Source organism: Ochotona princeps, chromosome 11, assembly GCF_030435755.1.
Source record: "Ochotona princeps isolate mOchPri1 chromosome 11, mOchPri1.hap1, whole genome shotgun sequence".
NCBI classification, from domain to species: Eukaryota; Metazoa; Chordata; class Mammalia; order Lagomorpha; family Ochotonidae; genus Ochotona; species Ochotona princeps.
This window is the reverse complement of record NC_080842.1, coordinates 70,704,661-70,725,210: the sequence shown is the minus strand read 5'-3', so window position 1 is coordinate 70,725,210 and position 20,550 is coordinate 70,704,661. Positions and strand designations below refer to the sequence as shown.

Below are 20,550 nucleotides of genomic sequence, written 5' to 3'. Positions count from 1 at the left end.
CCGGGAGACATTCCCTCTCCCAAGCTGGGCTGCAGGGTGTGGAGGCGAGAAAAGAGGTCAGGAGAAGAAGGCGTTCCCGTCTGAGGACCCCCGAAGTATCCAAGAAGTGGCAGCTGGGCCTCACCGAGTTAAAGCAAGGAAGGGAAACCATGCCTACCTGAGATGGAAGGAGTTGTTCTTTGTTTCTTTTCTTTTTTAAAGATTGCCTAAATATTGGGCCTGGCACGGTTGCCTACCAGCTGAAGTCCTTGCCTTGCATGCGTCAGGATGCCAAATGGGCACCAATTCTAATCCCGGTGACCCCGCTTCCCATCTGGCTCCCTGCTTGCAGGCTGGGAAAGCAGTCGAGGACGGCCCAAAGCCTTGGTACCCTGCACCCGCATAGGAGATCCGGAAGAGGCTCCTGGCTCCGGCTGTTGCAATCACTTGGGGAGTGAATCCTCGGATGAAAGATCTTCCTCTCTGTCTCTCTGTATATCTGACTTTCCAATAAAAATAATTTTTTTAAAAAAAAGTTTTTTAGTATTTAAAAAATCAGTTATAGAAAGCAAGAGGGGGGAGATCTTCCACCACTGGTTCGCTCTCTAAATGGCTGCCACATCCAGGGCCGGGCCAGGAGCCCAGAATTCAGTCTGGATCCCCGTGTGACTGGTCGGGGCCCAAGGACTTGTGAAACCACCTGCTCCTTGGGGCGTGCATCAGTGGGAAGTTGGAACAGAGCGTGGGGTACTCCACCCCTCAACAGTGTCCCCCTTGCAGTGTTCTAGGAAGACGCAGGGATAGTTGTCACAAAGGTGAAGTGCTGTCCCATCAGAAAGTCAAGTCTGCTGGTCCTCTGGGGCAGCCAAGTGGGCGGTGGTGTGGCAGGTCACAGGCCTGGCAGGTGCAAGCCTTACTGAGGCGGCAAGGATGGAGTTATGATGGAGCCACAAGGCTGGAGGCAACGAGCTCCCCCCCCCCCCCCCGTGGGACAGGCTGTGGGACAGGCTCGGCCCGTTCCTTCAGCTTGCCTCTGCATCACCCAGGCAGGAGTGCCTGTGGAGACAGGCCCGGGGGCATTTCTCCCTGGTCTGGAGCCTGGGGAGTTGTGGGCTGATCTTGAGGCTCGTGAAGTGCGCCTGTGCCTGGGACCCAAGGACCTCAGGGAGACCTTCACTCAGGACCCTAAGGGACAGTGGATTCTTGGAAGCCTCATTTATGGGAGAGAGGTCCAAACCCTACAAGCAGGACACACACCCGCACACATCACACAAGTCTGTGTGGAGACACAAGGATCCATGCCAGCTGCCTGTGGCTCTCCTGGGATTGGGGTCGTGCACGTGTGGGACTGCGAATGAGAAGAACAAACAGAACAGAAAGCAGGTGCACCACGAGTCAGAGAGTCCCATTAATTTCCTACTTCTGACATCCAAAAGCAGACCTGAAGCAGAGGAGACGTGCACACTTTTGGCAAGTTGGTGCCTGGCCAAGAAACGGCAAAGCTGAGATCCTATAAAACCTCTCTGTAAGGATGCTCCCAAATGGGACAGCCCTGCAAACCCTGGGGGTCACCTTGACCCAAGTGGACACCAGCTTCCAGGGTGGCGCCTGACACTCCCCTTCCACAGTGAACCAGGCCTGGCTCTTTTGTGACCCATAGATGGTAAAGAACTGGGTACGCGTGGCTTCTGAGCTAGGCTCAAGGTGCTGTCGCTCCAGCCATGAGTGCACACTGAAGCGGGGAGCCAGTCACCAAGCCCAGCAGACACACATACATATCTGGGGAGCCCCAAGGGACAGGAGCACCTTGGCGGTCCAGCCTCAGCCCGCAGCATCTCGGATGAGACGGCAGCCTCTGCTTACACAAGAGCAGCGGGGTGAGAAATTCAAGAAGAGAATCCCAAGGTCCTGGCCCTGGAAAAGCAGGAGAGCAGTTCCAGGCTGTTGTACAGCGGCCTCTGTGATAGTCTCCAAGGAGCACCAGGCTGCCTGGGCAGCCGGTCAGGCCACCCCTGCACCAGTCGCTCAAACTCCACAGTTTCACTGAGACAGTCCCCACTGGGTTTTCCTTTGCAAGGCAGCAACACAGGAACATCTTCTTCTTCCTCAGCTGCGCTCCGAGAGCCAAGGGGAAGGCTCACACGGCCTTGGCAAGCCTTCCCCGAGTGCTCCAGAGGACAGGCTGCAGAGTAAGGACCTCCAAAATGATCAGACTCCCCTAGGGACGACTTGACCAGCTGCCCTTCCCAACAGGAACCGTGCCTTTCAGTAGTAACCTGGGAAATTCTTGGTTTTGCTTTAATTACCTTTTCACATTTTTAAAAATGTTCGAGAGTCAGAGAATGAGACATGATCTCCCACCTATAGATTTTCTCTCCAGATGGTCACAGTGACCAGTGCTGGGTCAGGCTGCAGCCAAGAGCTTCAGCCAGGTCTCCTACCTAGGTGCAGGGATCCTGGCTGTGAGCCATTCTCCACTGCTCTCCCAGGCCATTAGCAGGGAGCTGGATCAGAAGTAGAGCAGGCAGGACATAAACTGGCCCCTATTGGAGATGTTAGCATTACAAGTGGTAGCAATTTTAAATATTTATTTTGGGAGGTAGAGTAACAGAGAGACAGATGTTCCATCCACCGGTTCACCTCCCGGGTGGAGTCAGGAGCCAGCAACTCCACTGGGGGCTCCCACTTCAGTGCCGGTGCCCAAGCACTTGGGCCATCCTTCTCTGCTTTCCCAGGTGCATTAGCTGGGAGCTGGATCAGACCCAGCACTGCTGGGATTGCAACACTCAGAAGTGGGATGACAGCATCACAGGCTGTGGCTTCATGCACTGTGCCACAATGCCAGCCCTTGGTTTTGCCATTTTTTTGAAGACTAATTTTTATTGGGCCCAGCACGGTAGCCTAGCGGCTAAAGTTCTCACCTTGAATGCACTGGGATCCCAAATGGGCGCCGGTTCTAATCCTGGTGGCCCTGCTTCCCATCCAGCTCCCTGGGAAAGCAGTCGAGGCTGGCCAAAACTTTTTAAAAATAGATTTATTTTTATTGGAAAGACAGATATACAGAAGGAAGGAGAGACAGAAAAAAAAATCTTCTGTCTGCTGATTCACTCCCAAGCGGTCGCATAGTCAGAGCTGAGCTGATCCGAAGCCAGGAGCCAGGAGCTGCTTCCAGGTCTCCCACTAAGGCTTTGGTGGTCCTCCATTGTTTTCCCAGGCCACAGCAGGGAGCTGGATGGGAAGGGAAGCAACTGGGATGCAAACCAGCACCAATATGGGATCCTGGCATGTGCAATGTGAGGTTCTAGGCCCTGAGCCATTGCATTGGGCCTGGCTTTGCAATTTTTAAAAAATTTTAAAAAAATTTTTTTAAATTTTTTATTTGTATCTGACAGGCAGAGTTTACAGCGAGAGAAGGAGAGAGACAGAGATCTTCCACTTTCTGGTTCACTCTCCAAATGGCACAACAGTCAGAGCTGGGCTGATGGCAAAGCCAGGAGCCAGGGGCTCTTCCAGTCTGTCACTGGTGCAGCGGACTGAGGCCTTGAGCCGTCCTTCACTGCTTTTCCAGCATATAAGCGGTGAGCTGGATTAGAAGTGGAGCACCCAGGACTAGAATTGGCACCCAGTCGGATCCCAGTGGTGCAGGTGGAGGCTTAACCTAGTATGCCAAGCTGTGGCTTTGTCATATTCTATGAAAGGCAACAGCACTGCCTCCCAGCTACTCCCAGGCTTGGAAAGACAGCACAAACCCCAGGAGCGGGTGAACAGCTTACAACAAGAACATTTCTGGAGAGGCCCCGATGCAGGGGCCTGCTGAGGCAGAAAACTGTGCCACAATGGCAGCCCTGTGTCAGGACCGCATGAAGCCAAGTTGAGCCTGGAGCCAGGCACCAGCCAGGAAACAGAAGCAGCCAGGGGGGAGGGTAGGAGAGGAGACTGAGGGGTGGGGGCCAGAGCCAGGATGAGAGAAGCTTCTGGAAGCAAGGGCTTATTGCACAGCATCTGTCGTAACCAGCAAGCAGGCTGGCAAGGGCAGCAGCAGCACCCACCAAAGAATGGGGAGGGAGACTGCAGGGTCCGGCAGGGAGACTGGTCCTGTGGCCATGGCTGTGGCGCCAGTCCTCTCGCTGGGAGAAGACCCAGGCCCCCTGAGCTGCTGCCACTCGGCCTCAGCCCAGCCACTCCAGACACCAGTGTTAGCAAAGCTGGTGTTTGCTGCCTTTGGTCCCTGCCCAGCTGCCTCAGTGCACACGCTGAGCACCCCAAGGAGAGGGATGTCCGGTGCTCAGGTGTGTGTCGGTGTCCCCAGACCACCACACAGGGAACCAGGAGGAGGAGGGGCGTTGAGGAAAATGTGTCCTTTCCACTCAGACTGGTTCACCGATTACACTGAATTTGTCTTAATAAGCATCTGCTCCGAGGAAAGGAAGTCTCGCGAGCATCCAACCGTGACCCCCAAGCAGTCCGAAGGGTTTCTCTGGCGTCCCTCAGCCGCGGGGAATCCTCTGGAGCTGGGCGTCTTCGTTTCATGATCATCAGCGTGTTAACATGAGCTGATTAATCCCATCAACCTCGTTGGGTTCAGATCAGAAGCAGCCCAGGGCTAGGACATCATTAGCTGTGGGACGGGAGTACCCGGGACCGCGGTGGCTCCGGCACTCACTCCATCCTGCCTACTGCTAAGAATTGGAAGCAGATTCTCCCTGCCAGCTTGGCCAGACAGCGGCCCCCTGGAGCCACACAGCATCAGACCCCGAACCTGTGTCCCCTGTGGGGGTAATTGTGGCCAGGCCAGGGGACATTTGGCTGGGAACTTGGCTGCTGACAACGCACTGTGCTGTGCCCCCCAACCTTGGGAGCACCCCTCCTCCACAGCCCTGAGGCCTTGTGCACCCATCTAAGCATTGTGGTCCCTGCCCTTGTTCCTGGCTGCTGCAGCCCAGCGATCTTCCCCAGAATTCCCTCCAGAGCTCTGTAGCTCTCAGATGGTGAAGCCAGATCTGGTAGTATCAACACGGGTTTTATATTTAAAAGAAATGCTAAGTCTTGGGCTTCTGCCCAAACCTGCTGGGTCAGTCTGGGAGTGGGGCCTAGGATTCTGCATTGCAACCAAAACACAGGGATTCTAACATGACCATTGACTGTGGGGGGTGGGAGGGGCGGTTCACAGAAGAACCCCGATCTGTCGTGCCCCAATCCAAGGGCCAGCTGAGGCAGAGAACCACGCAGCCCTGTATTGGGATTGCATAAAGGATCTTGAGTTAATGTCGCCCAAAGCTTCCAACAAGAAGACAGGAGGTCCAGAGTCAGTCAGAGACAGGAGGCTGGGGACAGAAGTCCAATGGCAAGAGCCAGCTGCTCCCAGCTTTGAAAACAGAGGGGTGCAGCCAAAGACCAAGGAAAGCCAGCAGTTTGGAAAAATCAGACCTGTGGCCTCTGGGACTGCCTAAGAAGCCGTCGGTCTGAGCCGTGGCCTGCTGCGGTGGCAACAGCAGCCACAGGAGGATACTCAGGAAATGCTTCGTGCTTCTCAAACTTTGCTCTGCAGCGGAGGGATGCGGGAGAGCAGGTGGGCGGGGTGGGGCGGAGCTTCGAGAGGCTCTTCTTTGGGATTGGCCCGCAGGCCCCCAGCTCCTGTCCTTCCAAGGATGCTGGGAGCTAAGACAGTCTTCTTAAAGCATGCCGGTTGGTGTTGCTGTTGGTGGCTTATAGCCAAAGGGAGTCACCTTGTTTAGAAAGGACAGATTTGACGGATGATAGGAACGGCGACAGCGCTACTGCGGGCCAGACACCGTCTTTATGGACGTCATAAAGAGCCTGGCTCTAGTTTATTTGATCGCCATAGCAACTCCCTAGGGTGGCTACTGCTAAGATTCTATAGGGAAAGAAAAGTTTTTTTTTCTTCAGCCTTCCTAAGTCCTTTGCTGGAACGGAGCCTAGTAACAAAATGAAGACTCATGACAAAAACAGAAATGGGCTGGCATGTCTGTTTCATTGGTAGACAGGAGATACCCGGAAAACCAGGAGTCTCCAGGGACATGGGGCGAGGGTGGGTCCCAATTTCCACAGATCAGCAGGGAACAGTGCCGCGGTATATCAGACCAAGACTGTACCTAAAGTGCTGACATCCCATATGGATGCCGGTTCAAGTCCCAGCGGCTCCACTTCTGATCCAACTCCCTGCTAATGCACCTGGGAAGGCAGGAGAGGACAGCTGAAGTCCTTGGATCCCTGCAGCCATGTGGGAGACCCAGCAGAGGCTTCTGGCTCCTGGCTTCTGATTGGCCCAGCTCTGATCATTGTGGCCATTTGGAGAATGAAGCAGCAGATGGATGATCACTCTCCCTCTCTGTGTCCTTCTCTCTGCAACTGCCTTTCCAATAAAAATAGTTCTTGTTTATAAAAAACACAGAGAACCTGCAAAATTTGAGAGACACAATGAGATGAAGGAAAAGAACTCCGAAGCTCCTTGGGGTAGCAGCTTGTGGGAAGGGGAACAAGTGGGTGGCACAATTCCACCGCCAGGCTGGGAGGGGGCAAGGCTATCTCTGGGGTCAGCCTGTCCTCCAGGCTGGAGCAGCGCCAGGTGCCTGCATCCTGCTTTACGAAACTGGGCCTGCATCCGCCTCTACTGCCTCCTGCGTCAGCTCTATAATCCCTCGTCCTTTGGGGACACAGATGTCCATGGCCCCACCCACGGAGCTCAAGGAGAGGTGGAGGCGTCCAGCTTTATGTCCAGGGTGAAGCGTCTTTATGCACCCACTTCCTTTCCCACAAGATGGACACCCAGAACCACAGTGAAGACGGAGACTGTGATGCTAAGGGGAGCAGGTGGTTGTACAAGTGAACCCCACCACAGCATGAGGAACCCACAGCTCCAAGAGGACAGCGGCCTTCCAGCTGCCAGCCAGCTGGGATGGGCAAGCAGAGAAATGATGTCTTGGCCCCAGACCTGGAAGATTCTGGAAGCCTTTTTGGCAACATCAGCATCAGTGAGAGATCTGCTACTTCCCATGTGCTATTGGAAACAAGCCTCAAAATAGAAACACATTTTTACAATGTCTATTTTCTTACTTGAAACAGAGAGTATGAGATGTGTCCCATTCTGTGATTGATCCCCAAATGGCAGCAGCAGCCCAAGGTGGGCCAGGCCAAAGTTAGGCACTTCATCTGAGCCTCCTGTGTGGGCGCCAGGGGCCCAGGAACGTGAGCCATCTCCTGTTGCCTTCCCAGGCACGTTAGCAGGTTCCAGAAGTGGAACCGTTGGGACTCAAGCCAGAGTTCACATGGGAGGCCGGTGTTGCAAGGGCAACTTAATCCGCTGCATCATAAGACGGCCCCTAAATATATCACATCTGAAGAATCATTTCGCTCTCATTTTTATTCTGAATTATAACTCAGAGTTGATAAGATGAGCTGATTGGCCTTCCCCTTCCTTGGGATTTGAGGCTGAAAATCTGTGGATAGTGTCTGACATTCCATCCAGTGCTTTTAACTTGTTAAGCACACGTGTGTACACCAACACGTGCATACACACACAAAGTGGGTACACCAAGCACACGTGTATACACCAACACGTGCATACACACACAAAGTGGGTACACCAAGCACACGTGTGTACACCAACACGTGCATACACACACAAAGTGGGTAAACCAAGCACACGTGTGTACACCAACACGTGCATACACACACAAAGTGGGTACACCAAGCAGGTCAGACCTCTTCAGTGCATGACCCACTCAGGCCTTTAGACACCGAGCTCCCCGTGACCATGACCCACTCAGGGCTTTAGACACCGTGAGTTCCCCTTGACCATGACCCACTCAGGGCTTTAGACACCGTGAGTTCCCCTTGACCATGACCCACTCAGGGCTTTAGACGCCATGAGTTTCCCGTGACCATGACCCACTCAGGGCTTTAGACACCGTGAGTTCCCCTTGACCATGACCCACTCAGGGCTTTAGACGCCATGAGTTTCCCGTGACCGTAACCCACTCAGGTTTAAGACACTGTGAGTTCCCCACACACACGTGGCTTAGGTTTCTCATCCTTGGCCTGGCACAGAGATTTTTTTTTTTAAAGATTTATTTTATTTTCATTACAAAGTCAGATATACTGAGAGGAGGAGAGATAGAGAGGAAGTGGAGCTGCCGGGATCAGAACCAGCGGGCCTGGCACAGAGATTTACACAAACAGATCCTGTAAGAGGAAATGAGTCAGGGCTGACCTCCCCCTTCCTGACTCATGGGTTCAGCAAGGGCTAAAGCAGGCCCACCCTGGAGAGGGGGCCAAGAGCGCGGTGGGTAACTCTCTCTTGGATATGCCCACACACTCTGACGGGCTTGCTCTGCCCCTCCTGTCCTGGGCCGTTGCCTCCAGCTTGGCCTCCATGAGCTGGAGGATAACTGAATATTGTGCTGACACTCCAGTTGGAGAGCCCAGGCATCCTGGGATCCGTGAGACACTCCCCGAGCACCTATTGTGTAACAAGAAGACAGGAAAACGTCCCCTCATTTCAGCCCAGGGTCTTGAACAGTAATTCTGCTGTGGTTATCCCGAAGTCCCAAGCCCTGGTCGCTGAGAACATAATGTATTTTGAGATTGGACCTTGAAGAAGGCAGTGAGGGTTAAGTGAGGTGGTAGGAGGGAGCCCTGATCCTGTGGGCCAGAGGGACCAGTGGGCTTGTTCCCCACCATGCACGGTGGGCAGCCAGGAGAGGCCCCTCTGTCATGTTCTCCCTGGGCTGCCTCAGCTGCCCCATCAGGTCACTGACGGTGCTTGCTGTCTCCAGGAGGGTGACAACAATGCATGTGCAGATGGCATGTCAGAGGCCTCCCCTACCCACAGCAGGATACAGTCAAGAGGATGCCCGGGCTGCCGCTCTGCCATGAGGTTCCTCCTGGCTTTAAAGCTGCTTCTGATTGACTGATTATGGAAAAGTAACGGTAGAGAGCCAGAAACACAGAGATCCTCCATCTACTGGCTCCCCCTCCAGGTGTCTGGCGCAGCCAAGAGCAGAGCAAGCTGCAGCAGGACCCCAGACCCAATCTGAGTCGCCCACGTGGGTGGCAGGGGTTTCACTCTGCGAGCCATCACAGAGACCTCCCAGGGCAGTCACGCCATCTGCTGGTCCGGGGCCTGCCCCTCCTGTCAGTCTTAACGCTCTCCCAGCCCATCTCAGGCAAGGTGCATGGGGCAGAGGACTCTCCCCATTTGCTCCCAAACGTGAGTCTGTTCAGACCAACCAGAGCAAGTGTCAAACAAGAAAAATCAAGGAATGCTTGTCTCATTAACTTTCCAGGAAAGCCACGAGCTCCTCCCTGTTGATCAGGGAAGTGAACGCACCCCAAGTTAGAAAATGTCCATCCCCAAGTCCTCTGGGAAGCAACACAGACTTCTGGCTAGAGGAATGGCTGGTGTCAGATGAAACTTCCCACTGAGAACAACTCCCACGGCTGACAGAATCTTTTAAAAAGGTTTATTTACTTGAAAGGAGGATTTAGAGAGACCGTCTATCCACCAGTTCACTGGCCAGATTACTGCAAGAGCTGTGACTGGGCCAGGCCAAACCCAAGAGCCTGGTCTGGTGGCAGGAGTGCAAGGATTTGAACCACTTCCTGCTGCCTTCCTAGGCACACTAGCAGGAAGGAAGCTGGATCAGAAAGAGAGCAGCCAGGACCTGAACAGGTGCGACTCTGGGATGCTGGCATTGGATGTGGCTGAACCCTCCACATCACAATACTACCTCCCATAGGTTTTTGGTGCTGTTGTTCCAAGTGTTTTCAAAGCATTAATTGCTACCCAGACAGGCTGGGCTTGTCTGTGTGTCTTTAGGCTGAGGGGGTTTTGAATGGGTCCTCTCAAAAGTGTGTGCTGGAGACAGCTACCCAGGGCAGCAGTGTGGGACGAGGGGTGGGCCTCGGGAGACATGACAGATGACCAGGCTGCCAGTCCGTCTGCCACCCTCTCGCCTTCCAGCAGGGACTGAAACAGCCGAGGCCTGACCAGATGCCAGGCCTCTGCCAGCCCCACGCCCTGGGACAGCAGCATCCACACACAACGAGGTGGCGTGCCTGGCCCAGCCTTGGGTGGGCTCAGAGGGTCTGTTTGTCCGCGTAGCTCATGGAGGCCAAGCTGGAGGCAGCGGCCCAGGACAGGAAGGGCAGAGCAAGCCCGTCAGCGTGTGTGGGCAGCTGCGGCCAGCTTCTGTGAACTTCAGGGACTTCACACACGCTCGTTTCTCTCACTTCTAGAAACCTGAGCTCAGGGTTCCAGCAGGACCCATTCCGGCATGGCCCTCTTCTGCTTGCAGACGGGCAGTTCTTCGCTGGCTTCTGGCTGGTTCACTCCCCAGCAGTAGCTCCGACAGCTGGGGCTGGGCCAAGCCAAAGTCGGAGCAAGAGCTTCATCCCTCTGCTCACCCCACCTTGTTTGCTTCAGACCTGACAGCTTCCCTACTGCTGCCTGGCTCACACCTTCCCCTCCCCCGCCCCTACACTTTCCTTTTTTTTTTAAGGTTTACTTACTCTCATTGGAAAGGCAAATTTATAGAGAGGAGAAACAGAGAAAAAGATCTTCCACCTGTTGGTTCACTTCCCAAATGACTGCAATGGTTGGAGATGAGATGATCCAAAGCCAGGAGCCAGGAGCTCAGTCTGGGTCTCCCGTGGGAGTGCAGGGTCCCAAAAACTTGGACCTTCTTGCACTGCTTTTCCAGGCCGTAAGCAGGAAGCTGGATGGGCAACAGAGTAGCCAGCATGTGAACTGACATCCACATGGGATGCTGGACGCTTGGAGGTGGAGGACTAGCCAATTGAGCTATCGTGCTGGCCCTCCCTGCTTATCTTCTTTATCAAATGTTCACAAAACTGCACTCTGCTTTTTATAAACACACTTCTCTCCTCTCTCTCTCTCTCTCTCTCTCTCTCTCTCTCTCTCTCTCTCTCTGCGATAGGGTCAGTCCAAGGATCCTCCAGTTCTTCACATTCCATTTCCTTTCTGCTTGGTAATTCCATCTTCAAGTCACTTCCCTAGGCACACATCTGACCTAGAGCCACAGGGAGGAAGCAGACCATTCCTGCCACAGATTGTCAAGAAAGTTCCTCCTCTAAACAGCCAACTGCCTCACTCAGAAGCTCCACAATGTGCCTCAAACCTCTCCCGGCCTTCACCCATGAACAGCTCCATGTTTTTCAGGAGCTTGCTCCAGGGGCACTCCCACACCTCAATGCCAATGTCAGTTTTCATCATTGACAGTGAGCTGCTGTGTCAGAGCCTACGCGTAGGGTGGAACCCAAACAGCAGACACAGGCGTGCCATAGTCCTGGAAACTGGCAGGTGGGATCAGGTGCCAGCATGGTGTGGCTGTGGCGCAGGCCCTTCTCTGGGTTCAGATGGGAAGCATTGGAGCTCGGCTTTAAGGAGCAGCAGCCATGGCTCATGGGAAGCCACAGAGAAACATACCAAACCCTAAATGATGTAACCACGGGGGAAAGATCCAGAAAATCCCTCTCGAAAGCAGCTGTGAAGAAGCTTGCAGTTAGGCAGAGAATTCAGAATGTTGGGGAGTTGGGGAAACAAAGGTTAGAACTCCTAGAAAATCAAGGGTGAGGCTGTGAGTGGAAACCCTAAAACAGCCACGAGTAAGCACACATGTAGGGCAGGTCTTGCGGTGTGGCAGTATCAGCAGCTGCAGGATGCCCCTGGCCCACAGCAGAGTGCCCAGTTCAAGTCCCAGCCGGCCTGCACTTTCCCTCCAGCTCTCTGTCGATGTGACTGAAAAGGCACCGAGCTTTGGCCCACGGTCTTAGGTTTCCGACACCCACACTGGAGACCCAGCTAGAGTTGCTCAGTCCTGGCTTCCACCTGGAAGAAGCCCTGATTGTTGCAGGAAACTGGAGAATGAACCAGTGGGCAGAAGGCTATCTCTCTCTCTCCTTACTACCTCTTTGGTCTCTCCTTTTCAAATAATTAAAGCAAACAAACAAAAAGACTGCCAAGGAATCTTTTCTTGGGATTCTTAGACATAGACTATGATTCATGAGCTCTCCAAATAGAGGAAATGGTATTTTAAAAAAAAATCACCAAGGGCCTGGTGCAGTAACCTAACTGCTGAAGGCCTGACCTTCCATGTGCCAGGATCCCACATGAATGCCGGTTCCTGTCCCAGCTGCTTTATTTCCCACCCAGCTCCCCGTTTGTGGCCTGGGAAAGCAGTCAAGGATGGCCCAGAGCCATGGGACCCTGCATCCATGTGGGAGATCCGGAAGAGGCTCCTGCCTTCGGATTGGCTGAGTTCCAGCCACTGCAGCCACTTGGGGAGTAATCAGCAGATGGAAGATCTTCCTCTCTGTCTCTCCTCCTCTCTGTATATGACTTTCCAATAAAAATAAATAAATCTCTAAAAATTCACCCAAAACTGGCATTTACTTAAAAACAATCCATGGGAAATCCTAACATTGAAAAATCAGTCATTGAAAGCAAAACTGCATGTGCTGGTTTAGAATCAAAACAGGGAACCAATGAACCGGAAAGTAAGGTTATAAAAATATTCAAACCAAACCCCAAAGAACAGATGAAAATATAAAAAATTAAACACATATGGGACCAGATCACAAGTATTTGATGACATGCTCATGGAGCCCATGGATAGAAGCGAGGAAGACAGAGCATTGAGGCCTAATTTCAAGTGACAATTTGACAAGAAATGGTGACACATTGGTTCTGCCCTAAATGTTCGAGTTCCCTGAAAGCTCCTGGAGAATGCCCAGCCGTGGCTTACACAGAAAGAAGCAGGGATGGGATGGCACAGCTGTTAGCACCTCAGGTAAAAATGTGGAGGCAGACTGCTGTGGAAATCCAGTCACATGAGTGGGGCATGAAGGCAAAAGGAATCCTCTTAAAAAGATACTTTATCTTCCACAGGCTGCTGGGCCGACAACAGACATCTTAATTGAAATTATGAGAAACGTGTCATGCAATGTTATCTTATGGCAGCCAATTAGAATTACACTGAACATTGGGACCTGGCACGGTGGCCTAGCCGTTAAAGTCCTCGCCTTAAACGCACTGGGGTCCCCTATGGGCACCGGTTCTAGTCCTGACAGCTCCGCTTCCCATCCAGCTCCCTGCTTGCAGCCTGGGAAGGCAATTGAGGACAGCCCAAAGCCTTGGGACCCTGCACCCACGTGGGAGACCTGGAGGAGGTTCCTGGCTCCTGTCTTCAGAATGGCGCCACACCGGCCATTGTGGCCACTTGGGGAGTGAATCATCAGACAGAAGCTCTTCTCTCTCTCCTCCTCTCTGTATATCTGACTTTGCAATAAAAATAAATAAATCTAAAAAAAAAAGAATTACACTGAACACAAGCATATTTTTTAAAGAATCATTAGATGGGAGATATATTTTTCTTTTTGATTCCCAAATAAATCAACCAATAATATAGTATAAGGGAGAATTGCATGGGTTGTATGTAAATACCAGAATTTCTTATACAAGAGGCTTGGCCGTCCTCAGAGGTTGGTGGACCCAAAGAGATGGCCATGCAGGCCATTCTAAAACAAAAGGAGCCACCTACCAGAGGACTAAAACACAAGGCCACACAGCATAAGAAATAGATGAAGAGGGCCCGGCGGCATGGCCTAGCGGCTAAAGCCCTCGCCTTGAAAGCCCCGGGATCCCATGTGGTCGCCGGTTCTAATCCCGGCAGCTCCACTTCCCATCCAGCTCCCTGCTTGTGGCCTGGGAAAGCAGTAGAGGATGGCCCAATGCATTGGGACCCTGCACCTGCGTGGGAGACCCAGAAGAGGTTCCTGGTTCCCAGCATCGGATCGGCGCGCACCGGCCCGTTGCGGCTCACTTGGGGAGTGAATTATCAGACGGAAGATCTTCCTCTGTCTCTCCTCCTCTATGTGTATCTGACTGTAATAAAGTGAATAAATCTTTTTTTTAAAAAAAAAAAGAAATAGATGAAGACCACTGGACATAACGCGGGACCGGTCCTTGTCCTGTCTGAGGAATGGAGAGCCGTGTGGCAGAGCGGAGGCGGCAAGACAAGGCTGAGGGTTTGGTTTCCTAGCCCGGCCAGGGCACTGCTAAGTTCAAACACTGATCCAAACATGGCGAGACACCTAAGAAAGCAAAACTCAACCACCTTGCGAGGATAAGAAATGTAGACCTTGAATATGAGGCCTCTGAAAAAAACAGAAATGAAAAGGACGGGGAAACTGATGTAATGATATGTGAACTTGTAATGATGATTGCAGTGGATACTTATGAAAATATGTAGAAAACATAAACACAATGGTTCTTTAAAGCAAGGCTTATAACTACAGATAGTGTATCATATTGAAGTCATTTAACAAGATAACATACATTCAAAAAAATTTGCATGCAGGGCTCAGCACAATGGCTCAATCGGCTAATCTTCCACCTTGAAGCACTGGCAGCCTATATGGGTGTCATTCGTGTCCCAAGGCCTTCATTTCCCATCTAGCTCCCTACTTATGGTCTGGAAAAGCAGCGGAGGACGGCCTAAGTGCTTGTGTCTCTGTATCCATGTGGGAGACCCGGACGAAGCTCTTAGCTCCTGGCTCCTGGCTTTGGATCAGCACAGCTCTGGCTGGTGCAGTCACCTGGGGAGTGAACCAGAGGATGGAAGATCTTTTTCTCTGTCTCTCCTTCTCTCCATAAATCTGATATGCCTTTCCAATATAAATAAATAAATCTTTTAAAAAAAAAACACCTAAAAACAATTGTATGCAGCAAAAAACATAGCTTAAAAAAACAACAACAACAACAACAACAAAAAACCAAAACCCCGGGGACCCAGCATTGTGGTATAGCAAACAAAGCTGCCACTTGCAGAATCAGGATCCCATTTGGCCGCTGGTTCGTACTCTGGCTGCACCACTTCCAATCCACCTCCCTGCCAATGCGCCTGGAAAAAGCAGCAGATGGGCCAAGTGCTTGAGCCCCTGCTACCGCGTGGGAGACCTGGGCGGGTTCCTGGCGCCTGGCTTTGTCCTGGCCCAGCCCTGGCCATTGCAGCCAGCTGGGGAGTGAACCTCCAGATGGAAGAACTCTCTTTCTGCCTCTCCATTTTTTTTCTGTAACTCTGTCTTTCAAATAAACAACAATAAAAAAAAACCTTTAAAATTAGAAACAAAACAAAAGAAAAGGATAAATGAATCTATGATTAGATCTAAGTAATTTGCTAAAAATGTTCAGGCATTTATATTGGTATCTCAAAGGCAAAAATGAGGGAGAGAAAGGGAGAGACTTTTCTACTAGTTCACTCTTCCAAGGGCCCAGCACAGCGAAAAGCTGGCACCCCCGCAGGTCTCCCATGTGGCTGGCAGAGACTCAAGGGCGTGAGCCATCACGGCTCCTTCCTGGGTGTGGTGTGCCTTGCCGGGCGGCTGCACTGTGGGACAGAGCTGGGACTCAGACCCAGGTGCCCTGTGCTACAGGAAGGCTGCTCCGCCCGGCCCTGCCCAGGGATGCCTTAACTGCAACACCTGCCCCTAAAGTGCTGATTTTTACCATCTCTCTGAGTCATTGGAAGAAAAACCAGAGGGACATTTAGCAAAGCCATTGAAGATTTGCATGGGATGAGCAAACTTGAGCCAACAAAAATGCAGAGGACTGTAAGCAACCAGGGCACATAGTCTCTTCCAGAACACACGGAGTGTTTACAAAAGGAAACCGCACACGGTGCCGTAGAGCAAGTCTCAACAAATTGGAAAGGATTATCAGACAGACATATCCTTTGCCCACAGTGAAATTAAGCCAGAAATAAATAACAACATAACAAGGAAATCCCCAAATGTTTAGAGACTAAGATCTAACCTAAATAATTCATGAGTTTTAAAAAAAAACAAAAACAGAAACCACAGGAGAAATCAGAAACTATCTTGAGCTGAAAGATCATGCAAATAGGACACCCAGGATGCAGCCGTGCAAGGGCCTCGGTGAACTGGGACAGGATAGCTAGAGACCCGCTCTCTAAATTGGGAGCCAGCAACCTGAGGCCGATCCACCTCACCAGCAGGCCCTGAAGGCCGGTTGTAGCTGACAACGCCACACCCGTTGGTGCACGTAGGGCCCAGGGCTGCTCTGGGAGCCCAGCCTGGGAGAGTCGTGACCCACTGTGTGGACTGCACAGCCTGTGAGACTTCTTCCAAGGAACGAGTCGGACATGGGAAATGCTGGCTGGCCTTAGGCTCCAGATTAAAAACTACACTTCTTTTGGGAAAATCAACAAGTTTTCAGACACCTGTGGAAACACATCCCTCAAGTAACAATGGAAGACAAGCTTGGGAAGCACACCTGCCTGTCAGTGGAGGGCAAGCCATTTCAGAACACGACTGCAATCAAAATCTGTCGGCGAGAACAGAAACCAAGAGTAGACGCATCCATGTTGGGGAACTTGATCTAAAGCAAGGGGAGCCAAGAGTGGGAGAGCCTGTCCAGGATGGGTGTGGGTCAATCCCAGTCTGGAATGATTGAAAAGCTCTAACAGAACAAGCAAACTTTAGCTTCTGCTTCACACTATAAACAGACATTCACTCCAGATGATCCCAGAGCTCAAAGGGAAAACTTTGAGAGAGAGCGTCCACTGGTGCACTCCCAGATGACCACTGTGGCTAGGCTGGACAGGCCCAAGCCAGGAGCCAGGAACTCCATCTGAGTCTCCACGTGGGGGGCAGAGAGCCAAGCACTTGGACAATCTGCTGTGTCCTTCTCACATGCATTAACAGGGAGCTGGATTGGAAGCAAAACAATTAGGCCTTGAATTAGCACCCGTATGAGACACTGATGTGGCAAGTGGTGCTCTAACCCACTGCGCTACAACGCCCCCAACCCCCAGCTGAGTCTACTGAAGACAAAAGAGAAGCGGAGTTTTATGAACTGGGCATAGACAGACATCTGTCAACAGTGTCTCCAGCATTTGTCTCTGAAAAAGGGCAACTTCGCTCACACAAATGCCTGCAAGTGACCATCAAGAGTTAGAAGCCAAAGACCCAGGTGTCCAGCAGTGGGCATGTGGCCACTCCACGGGGGTGCATCCAGCCTGGGGCTGCTGCTCAGCAAAGAAAAGAGTAGACGATGGGCACTCGCAGTGAGTCTCCAGGCACTTGCCCAAAGCAAGAGGAGCCAGCGCTCGTGGCCTGCAGCTCTGGGCACCTGCAGTGTCGGCCTGTTCTTGGAAGGACACTAGCTTCATGATGTAGAACAGAGGTGGAGATGAGGGTCGGGTCAGAGTAGTCAGCAGGTGCAAGAACGGGTCTAGCAGGGAGGCAACTCTTCCGCTTCTCCACTGGGGTTGATGTCCACCCGCTCATGCCACGTAGTGCCATGGGTGAGCCACCATTTGTCCACCATCCCATAGCTGAGTGGCAGTTTCAGTCCTGGCTGCTTTACTTCCAATCCAGCTCGCTACTCATGTGTCTGGGTGGACAACGGGAAGATGCCTCCAAGACTTGGCACCTGCCAGCCATGTGAGAGATCTGAAGGGAGCTCCTGGCTCTTGGTTTCAGCTTGGCTCAGGCCTGGCCATTGAAGCCATTTAAGGCAGACTCCTGTGTCTCATCTCGAGCTTTCAAATAGAAGATCTTCTCTTCAAAAATTGCATGGAATTAAATACATGCACACTTGCATACACATGCCCACATACAAGTAAACGTGAGGAAATCTGGTGACGCTGATGGAGTCCATCGTGTTAATATTCTGCTTGTCACTGTTCTACAAACAAACTTCAAAAAGTACACAGAGGGGTGGGCATTTGGGACTATGGCAGAGATGCCAGCTAAGATGCCTGGGTCCTGTAGTGGAGTTCTTGGGTGTGAGTACTAGCTCTGGCTCTCGAGTCCATCTTTCCATTAATGCGAAGGATACGGAGGCAGCAGGTGCTGAGCCAAGTAGCTGAGTCCTTGTCACCTGGGTAGGAGAGTTGGACCGAATTGCCCACTCGTGGCTTTGGCCCGGCCAGCCCTGGCTGTGGCCAACATCTGAACAGCGACTCAGTGAAGACTAGCTCTCTCCTCTCCCTTTCTCTTTCTCTCTCTCTTCCTCCCCGACCTCACCGCTCTGTGTGTGTGTGTGTGCCTGCCTCTTAGAGATAAAGGAAAGTTCATGGAAAAAAATGAAAATTTTATTTTGCTACAAAAAACTTGGCAAGCATAAGTTTTTCTTAATACTCATTTTCCATGAGTCGGAGAAGACACCTCAAATGGCTTTGCAAGATGTTCTCACTGGAGAAAACTGGACAAAAGAGCATGAAATGTCTGTTCTTTCTGACACCTGTGCAGGTACCTGCACTGCCATTTGATGCCTGTTAGCCAAGGTCCAGGGACGTCCTGAACCCATCACACACCAGCTGGGTGACCTTGGGCAGATAGACACCCGAAGCCCTCAGTTTTCTCATGCGCAAAATGGGGAGAATTCTTGTTCCCACTCTCCTAGGTCGTGGCGATGTTGAAGAGCCTCTGTGTAGGACCCTAGACTGTGTACATCCTCTGTGGAGACCACCTCAAGGAGAATTGCAGAGGAAGAAGTGATTCGCCCCCGGGCACCCCTGAAATGTCTTCAACATCTGTTACTGAAGTGAAACTTCAACATCTGTTGCTGCGATCCACTTGGTCAGAGAGGAGGGATCCAAAGTGAGAAATCCAGAGGTGGGGTCACTGAACTTCTCCCCTAACATCATGCATGGAGGGAGAGGAGAACTTCAAATGTGGGGGGGGGGTGCATAAGGACTCGAAGGAGGAAGGGGTCACAGAGCAGGCATCCAGAAAAGGAAGCTAAGAAAATCAAAGGACTGCTGGCAACAAAGGCTCTGGGACCTTTGTCTGCAGGCATGCAGGCCAGGGGCTGCAACTGAATGGATTCCCCAGCAGGTCCCCCTCTCCCTTCAGGGTGCCTGCAGGGGTTGGCAGGGTGCGACAGCTGCTGTGGACAGTGAAAGGCAGCGCCCAAGATCCCAAGAGCCCTCTGGGATGTCTCACCTGCTCCATCTGCTTAACACACCCAGACAGACCTGGGCAGCTTCTGTCACTCTCCTGACACCCGGCCCTGCAGAGCCGGAAGTGACCTCTGAAGTCCTATTCATCCTGCCAATGCAAAATGGGTCTGCGACTCAGCAGGTGTGGCTGCATCACCTGGGAACTTCTTGGGTGCACCCCCTCCACCCTCACCCAGACCTCTGGAAGCCCACTGGATTTTGTCAGGATCCTCCCAGTTCAGATTTCCTGCGGAGGGAAGAGTGACGCAGGGAGGGCAGACCCTCTGCATCACAAAGCTGGTGGGTCTTGCGCCTGGGCACCCACACAGCTACCTTTGGTTAAACCTGGTTGAGGAACTTGCGTGCAGAAAGCATGCCTTGATTGCCAGAGGCTCAGGGGAGGGGAAACAGTTGGTTTTGAATGCACTCAGGCTTCCTTTTGCAAGACAGAGTTCTGGAGCTTGGCCAAAGTACCTTGTAAGGTACTTTGATGAAGGTGTGGCTCCTGTGAAGGATTATTTTATCACCATTAAACATAAAAGAGGGAATTTGAAGGGAAATAATCTTAGCAAACAAAATAGTTGCAGGCAAGGAGAAATGGAATGTTAGAGATCAGCAGGCAATGAGTTTGAGTCCAACAAGATGAGTATATTCTAGGAATTTCTGAACAGCACTAGGCCTGCAGTACGTGAGTGTGTTGTGTGCTGTGCAATTGGTTAAGATGGTGCAGCTCATGTTCTGTGTTCAGAAAGAACACAGGCTGAACTGAAGGGCTATCAACTTCCTAACGAAGGAGGAAAGTTCTCTGACTTGTATCCAGAAAACTGTGCTGCTGCCACCCGTGTCCCTTGGTGGCCTCGGTCAGCCTGTCGTTTGGGGTCAGGTAAGAAGGAGGTCCACCTGACTTACACTCACACCCTCTTCCAGGAAACGCTGGAGGGGAGCCGCATGGGAGCAGGGCAGCCCTCTCATCGCTGCCACAGCTGTGCACAAAGCACCCACCGTCAAAATCATGCATGGTGCACGGGGTCTCCCTGCCACAAGACACAGGGAAAGGGGAGGATGAGAGAGAAACTAGAATTGAAAACAACAAGCAGTCTCCCAAGCAATCGCTCTTAGAAACATCTATTAGAATCCAGGCTTCCCATCTGTATCCCTTAGGCCAAGGGGTGACCACCTGTCCTTCACCAGGAGTTCACTGGATTGATGGAGAGCTACAGCTGGCTCCAGACCCCAATTACCGCATGCAAGGAGTCATATACTCCTCTAGGAGATGACGACTGGCCAGCATTGTCCCCAGGGCTTTGTGTAAGGCATCTCAGGTTTGGGCAGGAGGTAGCCAGCACTCCCATTATATCCCCAGACCCACGGGAGCCCACTTGGCCATCATAAACCCCCTGAAGAGCACGGAATCCTTGACCAACCAAGGAAGGTCACCAGCAGTGGCTGGCCAGCCAGGAACCTGGACTTGATCTTGAACCTGCACCACTCACTCTGTAAGAACCTTCACCACAGCTCTTCACGGGGCCCAGGAATGAAGCAGTAACTGCCCAGCGCTTTGCAA

At 52.1% G+C, this 20,550-nt stretch overlaps 1 protein-coding gene across 1 annotated transcript in view; it reads left to right on the top strand.

Moving 5' to 3' along the window:
- Positions 1–6,757: 6,757 nt before the first annotated feature.
- The window catches only part of TMEM128 (transmembrane protein 128), a 226,321-nt gene continuing 212,528 nt past the window's right edge, over positions 6,758–20,550 (top strand). Inside the window, exon 1 of the mRNA XM_004579356.3 lies at positions 6,758–6,763. Within this exon, the coding sequence (XP_004579413.1) occupies positions 6,758–6,763 (6 nt within the window). The remainder of the gene's footprint in view (positions 6,764–20,550) is intronic.